Genomic DNA, 14,831 nt, shown 5'->3' with positions numbered 1-14,831 from the left:
ACCTGTACAAATAACAATAAATAGTATAATAGTCAAATTAAGCTTGATTTTACAGTTTAGAGGTATAAAGCAAAGATTGTCGAGTAAAGTGAACAAAAAATAATCAAAATGCATTATTTTTTTTTACACATAATTCGATTAAGAATCTTTTCGTCTTGTTGAGTACAAAAAAATATTAAATTATATAATTTTGGATTAATACATGAACTTTCAAATTTAGGCCAAAAAAACCATGAACTTTGTGAGAGGCCATTTAATACATCAAGTTTTGTTGAGTAACCGTTTAAAGCATCAAATATCGTTGATGACGCCAAAAACAACATGCCGTTAAATAGCAAAGTAACGGTCGTTAGTAGCTCAGTTATCTCATTTAACGGTATGTCTATTTTGGCTTGGTCAAAAATATTTTGTGTTTTAAATGGCTAGTCAACAGAAATTGATGTACTAAATGGCCTCCCACGAAGTTTATGGTTTTTTTGGCCTAAATTTGAAAGTTCATGTATTTAATGACATTTTTCCCAATTTTTTAAGAGGTATATATTTTCATTCAAGACACAGCAGAACCAGGATATAACCGGAATAAACCTTAAACAGTAAATCCCAGGTTCAGTTTTGGGTGCTTGATGTCCAACCCCCAAAACTTGGGGAATTAGTCTTATCTTATATTCTTATGTGCTAAAGTACGTTTACAAACACAAGCATTCTAATCGATTTAACTTTTTTTTTTTGTCGTATACATAATCAATTACTGTATATATATACTTTAAGAGAGAAATAAATAGGAGGTGTTATTGTCAAAGAATCAACCAAACAAAACCATGAAGAGCTTGAACACCGACTCTTCTTCCTTTTCCGGCTACGAACTGGCTGGCCCTAGTAACACCGTTGGAAGGGCCAAGTTACGGTCTATTGGGTCTGACAGTTCCACCGGTCAGAGAGATGTGCTGAGAGTCGTGTTGTTGTTCACAACCGTGGCACTTTCTTGTCTTTTGGTCTATAAATCTGTGGATAAGCCTTTACAAGTGATGTTGCCTCAATGGAAAACCAGTTGGTACTCACAAAACCAAACTTCCTTAAAGCCGGTAAGTGTCTCAATCATATTCACCAAAAGATACACTCATGTGGATCCTTGTTATATTGACTTGGTATTGTTATATATAGATACAACATACAAAACCGGTTTCAGAGCTAGATAGAGTACTGATGAACGCTGCTATGGAGGACAACACGGTGATTATAACAGCATTGAACAATGCATGGACAGCTCCAAACTCTACGTTTTATTTGTTTTTAGAGAGTTTTCAGACAGGACTAGGGACCGAGAGGTTACTGAAGCATGTGATTGCGGTTTGCCTAGATAGCAAGGCATATGACCGGTGTATGCTGGTTCATTCTCATTGCTACTTGATCAACGCCACTGATTCTGAAGAGCTCGCGGGGAAAAACCGGTTCATGTCTCCCGGTTACTTGAAGCTCATTTGGCGACGAATGGATCTCCTAAAAGAAGTTCTCAGTTTAGGCTATAACTTCCTCTTCACGGTACGTCATATCATATCTAAACAACCGGAAACCGAATAGTGAAACAAGAAATGATTTTGAAGACTTTATAGAGTTAAAGACCATGCCCAAAGGCTTGAAAATGAAGCTACGCATACCTTTTATTGCTTGAATTCTTTGTTTTAACATACTTTTTTTTTTAATTCTAGTAGCTTATAAATTTATAAGCTGGTTAAGAAGTACTAGTTGAGATTTCAGATTTTTTTTACTTTCGTTAAATTTGGTTTTTGGTTTTTAGTTTGTTTGATTTGAGGTTACTAAATAAATTGAACCAATCAACTTATTTTTTCTTTTTCAGATATGTTATTTTGATATGTTCTTAATTGCATATAAATATAGGATGCTGACATCTTATGGCTCCGTGATCCATTCCCTCGGTTCTTTTCCAACGCGGATTTCCAAATTTCATGTGATGACTACAACGGAAAACCTTCTGATAAAAGCAACCACGTAAATTCCGGATTCACATATGTCAAGGCCAATAACAAAACCCGAAATTTCTACAAGTATTGGTGCGACTCGAGCAAGAGATTCCCGAAAAGACATGACCAAGATGTTTTCAATTCCATCAAGAACGACCCGTTCGTCACGGAACTCGGGATCACGATAAGGTTTTTGGATACGGTTTACTTCGGCGGGTTTTGTGAGCCTAGCCGAGACATCAACGTTGTTAACACTATGCATGCAAATTGTTGTATTGGTTTGGACAACAAAGTGAAGAATCTTAAAGCCGCTCTTGAAGATTGGAAGCAGTATTTGTTGATAAATAAAACTGTGACCGAGACTAAATGGAATATTCCACCAAGGTGTGGCTATTAAAGGTTGTGAATCTACATGTCTTGAACAGCAAACCATACAAATATCTTTAATTTCTTCAAATAAGGTTATACTAGATGGGTAACCAATGTCATGCACGGACATATAAGATTATGTTATAGGTACAATATGTAGTTTGAACTTTATAAATCTACTAGATGAGGACCCGCCCGATGTGCGGGTTTAAAGTTTTATAAATTAAATTTAATTTAACAAAAATATATTAAAATTTGTCGTAAGTTATTTATAAATTTTATTTTTGTTATAACACACTAATTTATATCAATTTACAAATCTTTTATGTATGTTACTATTAAAAGTGTATTTTTTACACTTAAAATATATTCTATGTTACAAATATATTCTTTATCAACGCCTAGAAAATGTCTACATGAACACATTAAGCCAATTATTTTACTTTCATTTCTACATAGTTTTTTTAATACTAAAATTGTTGGCTCAAAAAAAAATTTGAATAAAAAATATATTACATATATATATATATATATACTAATCAATGATTTATCATCACAATAATGTATGACCACCATGGAGAAAACCTCGGCTCCGTCCTCATCCCTTATGGAGGTAACCTTGCATCCAACCTCTTCAACGATGGAGAGAACTTTGGCTCCACCTTCTTCCCTTAGGGACATAACCTTGCGTCCAACCTCCTCCACCTTCCTCCCTTGAGGTGATAATCTTGTGTCCAACCTTCTCCACCATAGAAAGAACCTAGGCTATGTCCTCTTCCTGTTTGGAGAGAACATGTTCACGTCTTTTTGCTATCACAAAATGGCTTGCTCTGAGCCTCCGACAACCAATGAAAGTAAAAACCTTTTTCTAACGTCACAAAATATTTTGATAGTAACTAATGTTAAATTTCTCAATGTATTCGTGGAAGGGTCCTTGACACACCATGATGTAGCTTCTGTCTCTGTAACGCCTCAACCGCCACCTTACTTAGTGAGCCCATGTCCACTCTCAGTCCATAGGCCCACCTTCCTAAGTGGGCTCTACATCTATTCCCAGCCCGTGGACCCATCCGGTTTGTTATGTCTGGGAGGTTTTAAAAACTTGTTTACCGATTCTACAAATCAACAAATGATCTTTTTTTTGTTTTGTCCTCACTCGCACAGTTTCGACAATCACTTCCAAGAAGATCACCCATCATGAAGTTCTCTAAGGACCCTTGAACGAAAAAATAAATGCATTTTGGTGACATATGTAGCCAAATCAATTTTTTAAAACATTTTCACATTTTTAATATTTTTTAAACAAAACATTTTATTTTTGTTATATTCAAAATTAAAAATTTATATTTTTTATAAATTTTGTAATTTTTGTTAATTATCTTTTCACATTATTAATATTTTTTTAAAAAAAATATTGTATTTTTGTTGTAATCAAAATTCTTCTATTGAATATTAACTTTTACACATGTCAAAATCTGAGATTGATAACGTGACACATGTCAAAATCTTGTTAATGGCTAACTTTCAAAATCCAACTTTATATAATAAGACTAGTATTCTAACCGTACTACGTACGGGTTAAGAATCATTTAAATATAAATTTAAAAAAGTTAAGTTGAATTAACATGCTACATACATTACCTTCAAATTTCCAGAAACTTATGTGAACAAAGATGATTATTTGAAATGATGAAAATGTTGCTGGTTCTGCCTTCTTGGTCCCCTCTCTTTGATAACGCAAAACAAAAAACTTCTTACATCTGCAATTTATAATGAACAAAATGTTTTCTTAATTATTATGATAATATTGAATTAATACAGAATGTGTATTTACTTACTCAATATCCCGAAGACCGAGCTTAGCGTAGAACAAAAAACTTCTTAAACTCCATATTTGCTGAAGAGCTCTAGTTTTGTGAATTGTCAATGTGTTGAAACTGTTCTCGACAACTTTCAAAACATGGTACAGAATATTACTTTGATAGCATAATAAAAGCATTTTAATGTAAATTGTTTCAAACAAAACAAAAGACTTACAGAGTTACATAAGAGAGTATATGGCTGGAGGCCAAAGAACCTGCTTTTTTTTTTTTCATAAAGAACCTGCCATGGAATTAAATTTAGCCATTGACTACTACATATTTAGTATGCAGAAAGAATTACAATCTTTTATAAAGACTAAAACTCCTAATCTAAATACAATATAAGAGGAAGATAATAATAAATTACATTGAATTAGAACAAAAAGATAGTGGTGTGACTGGTATCTTACTCGTAGGCCTTCTTTCAAATTCCAGTGAAGGCTGTGAAGCTACAATAAGAACATTGAATTAGAACATTTAAATTCCAGTGTATACTATCTGGCGGGAAAGGAATGGCAGAAGACATGGTCAACATCCTCATACTCCAGGGCAGTTGATCAAATGGATTAATCGTCAAGTTCGGGATCAGATATTGGCTATTCAACGACAAGGAGATAGGCAGTTTGACAATGGTCTTCAGACTTGGTTCCAAACAAGATTATGAGTTTTCTCTTCCTCTAATTGTAGTTTAAATTCAACTTGTTTTTTCAAACAACAGCTGCACTAGTTGTAAAACAGCTATTTTTTCTTTGAATATAATTTAACATTAGATTAAAAAAAAAAATACAATAAGAACATTTGTTTTAAATAGGAGTAAATATCTAGTAGTTTGGAGACAAATGATTTGACCTTTATATAGGAGATGAAATTGGTTAATGGAATAGAAAATCGTGGAGAAGTGGTCAGTTATATAGACTGAAACTGAAAAGATCGTGGGATAGTGGACAAATGAATAGTTGGAAGAAACTGAATATTTCTGCTTACGCTTTATTTTTTAATTAATTGATTTTTTGCAAAAAGTAAAATCTATATGTCAGAATATTATTGGCTATGTGACTTGTGATTTATAGGATAAAAGATATTTGAATAATAACAGATATGTGCAAACTAACAGTTAATTTTATTTAGTCAGAAAATTACAAAAAAATTGAGCTCTTGCTCTGGCTACACACAAAAATAAATAAACAAGTTGTATCCCCACAAATATATTTGAATTTTGAGTTATGACCCCATCAACGGTAATTATGAACGTTTCCCATCTAATTCCGTTATAAACCGCTTTTAAAAAATCCATCTATTCGACCTATTTCCAGACTTTAAACACTTATACCATTTTAGAAGCTTTCATAATCGATTTATTCTCTGATATATTTGAATACCTAAAGCATACAAAGACAATGCTTTTTTTTGTTTTTGATCAAACACAAAGACAATGCATAACATGAAAATGTCGAGGGTTCGATATAATGATATATTTATTAAACAATAGGGTGAGTTTGTGATTTAGTACGTTTTCAAGATTTAATAAAAATTATAATACATTCACTATTTGTAATATGAGAAATCGCCATTTTTTACTGTGTATAATAAAGTGTATGTAATTGATACAACCCAACTTTTTTTTTTAATAATTAAATACAATATATAATTAAGCATCCCATACTACTTAATTAAACAAACCAACCCACACACACAAACATACCAATGATAAACCAATATCCGATAACATGCACAGCAGAAACATAACAATTATACAAAACCAACACAATAACATTTCTAACCATTCTATACAGAAACCTAACATGATACTATCCAAGGTTCCAACAACATAAGCAATAAATCCAATAACATACAAACGAGACCCTAGATCATCTTCCTCCTCATCGCCATGATCCCACGATCACACTTTGCCTATACCTGCACACCACAAACAACAATTGAGATGCGTAAGTATTATCATAAATACTTAGTGAGGCCGTCCTCCCATTTACTAGGTTATACACACAAGCACATGAGACCCTCTTGTTTAAGCAAAACAAACAACACACAACAATACATCAAACCAGGAAAAATAGTCTCGGATGAGACTAGCGTCGACCGATGCCTCAACGGTGTCGATCGATGCTACATACAATGGCATCGACCGATGCTACACAGTATCGACCGATGCTTCACAAAATGGTATCGACCGATGCTCCCTAGTGTCGATCGATGCCTCTTCTGCAGATACGATCTGCGCGAACACGAACGTCGATCTCTCATCCCAAAACCTCTCGAATCCGTCTCAAACTCACCCAATTACCTCGGAAATCTCTGGGAATCACGAAAACACCGAGCCCAAGCAACAAAACAACACAAACAACCAAGAAAACACCCAAACAAAAGAGATCTCATGCTTAGATCAACCATGATCAAGCACTCACCTCAAAAACAGGAAGATTAGATTGAGAAACGATGGAATCAACACCTCCAGGAGCTTCTCCTTCGTTCCCAGATACAACTATCACCTCTACAGCCTCAGATCTCTCCCAAAACACCAAGAACAAGCCCAGAAATTCACAGAAACGATTTCTCTCCTTTTCTCCCTCTTTTCTCTGATAAACGGCGACAAAACACCCTAAAACCCTTAATTTGTCGCTTCCCCACTTAAATACTCGGTTTAGGTCACTAAACCAACAATCCCAAACCAAAATCGCGAATTAAAACAAACCTGACGAACACAGGATTAGTGGTGTCGATCGATGCCACAAGGGTATCGATCAACACTCCTTCAAAACCGCATAATCCGGTTCGCGGATGTTACAATTCTCCCCCACCAATAAGGATTCGTCCTCGAATCCCACAGCAACGTTCATCCATCAAGGACCTCCGTGCCACCGTCAACACGGCCCGCACGTCCTCCGACCGGACTGAACACTGCCAGTCAAGGTTTCCCGTGCAACTGTCGCAACAGCCCGCACACCTCCGACTGAACTATGAGGTCTCCCTCTAGTCAATATACTCACATCCTAGACAGTATTTGCTCACTACTCAGTGCTTCCCCCGTCCGTGGTCGCAACCAACGAATCATGCCGGCTCGCTATCAGGCTAACCACCTTAAGCTACGGCATCCAGGAAGTCACTCACACTCCACCCGCTCTCAGGTCGCAACCTTCGAGTCATACCGGCTCACTGCCAGGCCATAGCCTACAGCTACGGTATCCAGGGAGTCTCACACGCCCACTCCCCCCCCCGCTCTCTGGTCGCAACCCTCGAGACATACCAGCTCACTGCCGAGCTGCGGCTCACAGCTACGGTATCCAGGGAGTCTCATAATCCCGCTCTTGGGTCGTCACCCTACAGCACTCTCTCGGATCGTCAGCCGAAGCAAATATACCACTCCCACTCTCTGGCCACAAAGTCCATCGAGCTATCGGTATCAATGAGTTGGGCCTACACAATCTTGAGCAAACAAGTCTAATGTCATCGAGTATCCCCCGACTAGATCTACCTCAATTCTTTCCATTAATAGGCAAGCTTTAACTATTCATAAAACTTCCCATTTTTAGAAACTTTCCTTTTATAATGACATTCTATTTATGGAAATTTTCCATTTATAGCAACCTTCTATTTATGGAAACTTTCCAGTTATAGAATTCCCGAGCTATTTCTTTTCCACTGGTTTCACAATTCCCAAAACCAAAGAACTCCACTTTTATTAGAATCTCAAATGCAATATTTGTTACAACTCCAAATGAAAATAAATAATGAAAGAAAGAAACCAAAAAGCTAAAACTAAGTGCCGGAATGAACACCCGGTCCTCCATTCGGATGCGCCGCAACCTCGATCACCTGCCTCCTCTTAGGACAGAAGGGCATGATATGTCCTTCCTCCCCGCAATGATAACACACTCGACGGTACTCCTGCGAGTCGCCTCCCCTGGGCCCGCTTGCCGACACGTGATCCATGCTCCCGCGCCCATAACCTCCCTGGCCACCTTGGTTTGCCACTATCGTGTCTTCCCGCTTCCTTTTACGCCTTTGCTCCAACTGCCTATCCTTGCTTGGAATGCCCTGCTCCAATGTCTCCTCTGAACGAGCCGCTGGACTGACCACCACTAACTGTGACCTCAAGTCATCCTCTATCCCAGCTGCAACCTAAACCAGCTCCGCCCTCGTGGCATAGCTCCTCACTCTGCACCGAGTCCTCAGATCATCCCGCAAAGCCAGCAAGAACCTCCGCACCTGAGCCGACTCTGGCTCCCAAGCCCGACCTGCATACCCCACCAGCCGACTGAACTCTGCATCCAGCTCCCGCACTGTGCGGTCCCCCTGAGTCAACCCCAAGAACAGTGCCTCCATGCGATCAAGAGCCTCCTGTGGAAAATACTTGGAGTTAAACTCCCTCACAAAATCTCCTCAAGACATACCCCGCTGCACCCTCCGTGCTGTCACCGACCTCCACCACACACGTGCATCTCCTGACAAGTAATACACTGCCAGATCCACTCTATACCGGTCAGGACACGGAAGTGACTGGAAAATATCCTCCATCCGCTCCCTCCACTCATCGGCCACACTTGGATCCGTACCTCCCAAGAAATACCCCGCTCCCACTCGCCGCAGCTGCTCCATCATCTGCACATACTGAGCATCCACTACCTTGTCCCCCGGCTGCACACCTGCCTGCAAACCCGCCATAGGCTGCACCACTGGAACCTGCCCACCAACCACCGGCGGCACTACTGGAACCTGCCCACCATCCACTGGCGGCACTACCGGAACCTGCCCACCAACCACTGGCGGCACCACTAGATCCTGCCCACCAATCACTGGCGGCACCACTGCTGGAAGTCGCTGCAAAACCTGAGCTAGCAAGTCCATCCAGACATCCTCCCTACCCGGAGCACCCTCTGCTGCAACCCTCACACCCGGGGCAACACCGTGACCGACACCGGGCCCATCCGCCCTGCCGTCACCCAAACCAGCCTGGTCTCCAGACACACTAGGATGAACCTGTGACTCCGCTACCTCCTCCCTGGCCATGCTCTGGGTCACACTCTCACTGGCCTCAGGAACCTGACCTCGTCCCCGACCACGACCAAGACCACGACCAAGACCACGACCACACCCGCGACCAACATCACCCTCTCTAGCCATCTGCACTACCCAGAACAGAAGGCTAAGCACACAATTCAAAATCGCATATAAAGTACACATATTACCGTGGAATCTCATTGAAGGCTCGAAGAGGATGATACTAGGACTCCATACCACAAACAAATTGACTAACTACACATATTCAATTTCATCACACAACATCATGCATCCAGCAACAGGAAAACACTTCAACCAATTAAAATCCTAAACCGCTCTAAACCATTCACTTAACCATCCTAGAACCGTATGGGCTCTGATACCAAAATGAAATAACCCAAGTTTTTTTTATAATAATTAAATACAATATATAATTAAGCATCCCATACTACTTAATTAAACAAACCAAACCACACACACAAACCAACCTATGATAAACCGACATCCGATAACATGCACAGCGGAAACATAACAATAATACAAAACCAACACAATAACATTTCTAACCATTCTATCCAGAAACCTAACATGATACTATCCAAGGTTCCAACAACATAAGCAATAAATCCAATAACACACAAACGAGACCCTAGATCATCCTCCTCCTCATCGCCATGATCCCACGATCACATTTTGCCTATACTTGCACACCAGAAACAACAATTGAGGTGCGTAAGTATTATCATAAATACTTAGTGAGGCCGTCCTCCCATCTACTAGGTTATACACACAAGCATATGAGACCCTCTTGTTTAAGCAAAACAAACAACACACAACAATACATCAAACCAGAAAAAATAGTCTCGGATGAGACTAGCGTCGACCGATGCCTCAACGGTGTCGATCGATGCTACAAACAATGGTGTCGACCGATGGTACACGGTGTCGACCGATGCTTCACAAAATGGTGTTGACCGATGCTCCCTAGTGTCGATCGATGCCTCTTCTGCAAACACGATCTGCGCGAACACGAACGTCGATCTCTCATCCCAAAACCTCTCGAATTCGTCTCAAACTCACCCAATTACCTCGGAAATCTCTGGGAATCACGAAAACAACGAGCCCAAGCAACAAAACAACACAAACAACCAAGTAAACACCCAAACAAAAGAGATCTCATGCTTAGATCAACCATGGTCAAGCACTCACCTCAAAAACAGGAAGATTGGATTGAGAAACGATGGAATCAACACCTCCAGAAGCTTCTCTTTCGTTCCCAGATACAGCTATCACCTCTACAGCCTCATATCTCTCCCAAAACACCAAGAACAAGCCCAGAAATTCACAGAAACGATTTCTCTCCTTTTCTCCCTCTTTTCTCTGATAAACGGCGACAAAACACCCTAAAACCCTTAATTTGTCGCTTCCCCACTTAAATACTCGGTTGAGGTCACTAAACCAACCAACCCAAACCAAAATCGCGAATTAAAACAAGCCCGGCGAACCCAGGATTAGTGGTGTCGATCGATGCCACAAGGGTATCGATCGACACTCCTACAAAACCGCATAATCCGATTCGCGGATGTTACAGTAATAAGTTTTTTTTTTTTTTAAAAATTTCATCTCTCCACTCTTTCTCTATCTCTATGGTCTGTGGGTATCAATTTTGTCTCTCATAGCTCTCTCTCTCTCTCTCTTTATATTAATCATTTTTAATATTTTATTTTTATTTCTTTTTTCTTTTATTCTTTATCATAACTATTTAAATAATTGTTAACGTACTAAAAAAACTTTTCACATCTTCTATATATTAAAAGAGAAACATTTTGGTGAAAAAGCTGATGTGTCAGCATTATAGAACTCAGTGCACCATTTAGCAAAGTCCCCTCAAATTTTCTAATTAATTACATATTTGTGCCATTGTATTTATTGGCAAAAGAAAATATAAACTCATAAACGAAAACCCTACACATGCCTATCCTCACCTATATATACATTCTTTAAGCATAATAGCCAGAGCAAACAAAAAAAACCCATTTTCAATAATCACATGCCTACTTCGCCAAGCTTTACGTAAATCATGTCTCATCATGGTACGAGCGTAATAGCCAATACCAGTCATCTACCAATATAATTTATGATGAACATCCTCCTAAGTTTGTTTATAATGTGGTGGAAAAACAGTGGCAGAAGAAAGAAAAACATGATTTTTTACCAATTACAAACTTTTACTCGGTAAGTATACAAAGTTTTATGATGATCAAGTTGTCAGTTTAATTTCTTTATATATCCAACTCCTACATTTGAACAGGTTTCAAAAGCGGTACATCATGAAGCAAATGACCAGACACATAAGATCAAGATTCTGTTTCAGTATTTAACCAAAACAGAGAAATATCCAACTAGATTATCCACCAAGCAGAGAAATATCCAACTAGATTATCCACCAAGCAGAGAAATATCTGCTCCAACTACATATGTCCACCTATCCGCCTCCTTAGGCTCGATACCTTTCGAGAAGAATCTCGAACCCGTCATCTACAACTGCTTCATCCTCTTAACATAAGATGGAAACTCCTCAACATCTGCAGCCCTCGGCTGCACCCCGCCACATGCGGCACAGCTTGAGCCTACTCCGATACCCCTCTCGGTAACCGCTCCAACAGCACAACAACCGATCTACCAAGCGATCATCTCGACCCTGGGCTCCACCTGCTGCAGCCCCACACCTGGGTTCCCAGCACCCCCGGCATTCTCACCGGCTAATCTTCTCTGGTCTCTCCTCATACGCTTACGACCCTCTGACGTACCTCCTCGTGGAACTCTGGACCACACACTCACTGGCCTCGGGACCCGCCCGACCATGACCAAGACCACGTCCTCGTCCACGACCAACAACCCAAACACCTTTAACAACTTTACTTCCAAGAACGGAAGCTAACAAGCAATCTTAACATAACACAAAAACATAAACTCACCGTGGAATCACACTGTAGGCTCGAAGAGGATGTTCTAGGACTCCATACCACACACAATTGACTTACTCACATAATCAATCAAAGCATGCAAATCCCAAACATCTATAGCACAAAGCCTAGTGAACCCAAACCTAGAACCGTAAGGGCTCTGATACCAAACTTAAACGACCCGACCCATTTTTTTTTCTTTAAAATAATAAATAATAAAAAATAGTATAATAATAAACAACTAAGCTAGTGGTCCCATACCTACTAGCCACCTAACCACAATCACACCAAACAGCAGAAATAATAAAACCAGTAAATAACCAATAAACCAATAACAAATATCAAAGAAACTGTAATAATTTCAAAACCATAAACTAAAGATCCAGTTAACATAAACCAGAGAACCAACAATCCTAAACAACATTCTAGGATTCAACTCTAGCAACCTAACAAAAGTCAGACAACAACCAAGAAAGCCACTAGAACATCCTTCTCTTCATTGTCATGATCCCACGGTCACACTTTGCCTCTACCTGCACCACAAACACAATGAGATGCATGAGTATTACTAGAAATAATTAGTGAGGCGATCCTCCCATCTATGAGCTATACACACAAGAAAATCAAGAGTACAACTACAAATAAAATATAACAAACCAACCATTAAACTGAACAACCAATAACACTTTCACCACACCTACACATCATCACACAAAACAAGTCATACAACCCAATCACTTAGATAAGCTCATGGTCACGCACTCACCTTTACAAGTGATTCACAAAAATAACTACAACCAAATGAGAGGCTCTCCAATATCCAGGAACAACCAAACTCGCTCCTACAACCAATCACAACAACAAACAAACATTGAAAACAAACTGCCAGAAAAACAGAAAAGAACAACCTTACAAATGAAACCACGAAATCGAAACTAACCGTTAACTTTCTAATCCCTCCAGTGAAAAGCAAGGCCTAAATGGCCAAAAGCTTCACCCAAAATTTCAGCACGATCAGATCTCAAATGAAACCGTAATCGATCCTGAAATACCCGTTGGTCTCAATCTACGACTGAGACAAAACGTCCCACGAAAACGCCAATATCCCCTAGAATATTAACTCAAATTCAATTCTGTAAAAAGGAGAGTGTACGAAAATCTCTTAGCTACAACCCTACCAAAAATCAATACCTTTCGAAACGATTTGACCCGTCGGATTTTCCTTCTCCCAAACACTAACAGTTCCGTTTCTCTCTGAAAAAGCTTGATCTCCTTCTCTTCCTCCTTTACACCAAAAAAATCAAGGGTTCTCACACTTTCTCTCCCTCTCTCTCTCTGATAGTGTCAACAAAAGCAAGAAAAAAGAGAGGAGGCGTGACTTTTATGAAGAAGATTAAGGATTTTTTGTTTGATTTGATTAAACCAAGATTTAATTAAATCAAAAATCAATTAAAACCCACTCCTTTGGTTTACTCAACACATCACAAACTCTATTCCCAGAACACGGATGTTACGACATCTAATGATCTGATCATCATTACACAATGGTACATATGAAATATAATAATGTTTGTGATATATCATGGTTTTTAGGTGTTTTTAGCCATGATATAAGTCTTATTTGTAGAGTCTTTTTGGTATTTTTAGAATCTTTTGAGTTTTTATAAGATTTAGCATGGATGGGAGCATAATGGAGCTAAACAGAAAGATTAGGAGTTTAATCAAGCATTGAGGCTGAGCTGCAGAAGTTGAGAGACGAATTCAGAATCCAGCATCGATCGACACACTGATAGCATCGATCGATGCTAGGCCAAATGCGAAATCGGAAGTTTTCCTCACAAGTTTTGAAGATTTACAAAGCTGCCCCAAAGTTTTCCATATTTACATCATTAGTCCCTAGACGTGTTTAGGAATATAAATAGGATTTTTATAGTCATTGTTTAGACCTAACCTTTATTTTTCCCTGTAACTTTTGAGAGCAAAACCCTGAGAGATTTTTAGAGAGCTTTTGGAGAGAAGAATCAAGACTCCTTCAGAGAAGCTTCGAAACTCCTTTTCTTCTTTTTTTAATCTCTTAATGCTATCTATTTTATTCATGATTTGTGTTATTACAATTATGTCTGAGTAGATCTGCTTGTTAGGTTTAGGGTTTCTCATTAGGGTTTCATTGATTGTTAGATTGATTAATTGTTTAGGATTCATTATCTTTCTTGTTCTTCACCATAGGTTGTTCTTAATGCTAGATCTTTGATTAGTCATCTGGATTTAGATCTTAGGATTATTGATTGATATGAGAATATAATTGATTTTTCTGATAAAACCTTTGGTGAGCAAAATTAGTTTTTGCAAAGAGATTTGAATTAGTGATTTTGTGAACATATCTAAACCTGATTTTATTGATGGTTTTTAACTTGAATTTTGCAAAGAGATTTGAATTTTCTGGTTTTAAAACTTAGATAATATTTGCAGTGAGAAATGATTTATTTTATAATTGTGTTTAGAGTTCAAGAACGGTGCTTAATTGTTGAATCTTGCTTGTTTAATTAATTGATCTGATTTTTCATGATTTCCTGAGAATTTCCCTAGGTCTAGCGTTTTTAATTCCTGAATTCACAACACCTTTTAATTATGTTTTTGCA

The 14,831-nt window shown here is 38.7% G+C and overlaps 1 protein-coding gene across 1 annotated transcript; it reads left to right on the top strand.

Annotated features, from left to right (window-relative positions):
- Positions 1–787: 787 nt before the first annotated feature.
- On the top strand, positions 788–2,602 carry LOC147919685 (uncharacterized protein At4g15970-like). The gene is made up of 3 exons (XM_087503517.1): positions 788–1,082; positions 1,162–1,539; positions 1,897–2,602. Exons 1-3 carry the CDS (start codon positions 819–821, stop codon positions 2,374–2,376), a joined length of 1,122 nt encoding a protein of 373 aa, XP_087359643.1. The 5' UTR covers positions 788–818; the 3' UTR covers positions 2,377–2,602.
- Positions 2,603–14,831: the final 12,229 nt, after the last annotated feature.

Source organism: Camelina sativa, chromosome 20 (genome assembly GCF_030686135.1).
Source record: "Camelina sativa cultivar CO46 ecotype springtype chromosome 20, ASM3068613v1".
NCBI classification, from domain to species: domain Eukaryota; kingdom Viridiplantae; phylum Streptophyta; class Magnoliopsida; order Brassicales; family Brassicaceae; genus Camelina; species Camelina sativa.
This window is presented reverse-complemented; position numbering and strand designations above follow the sequence as displayed.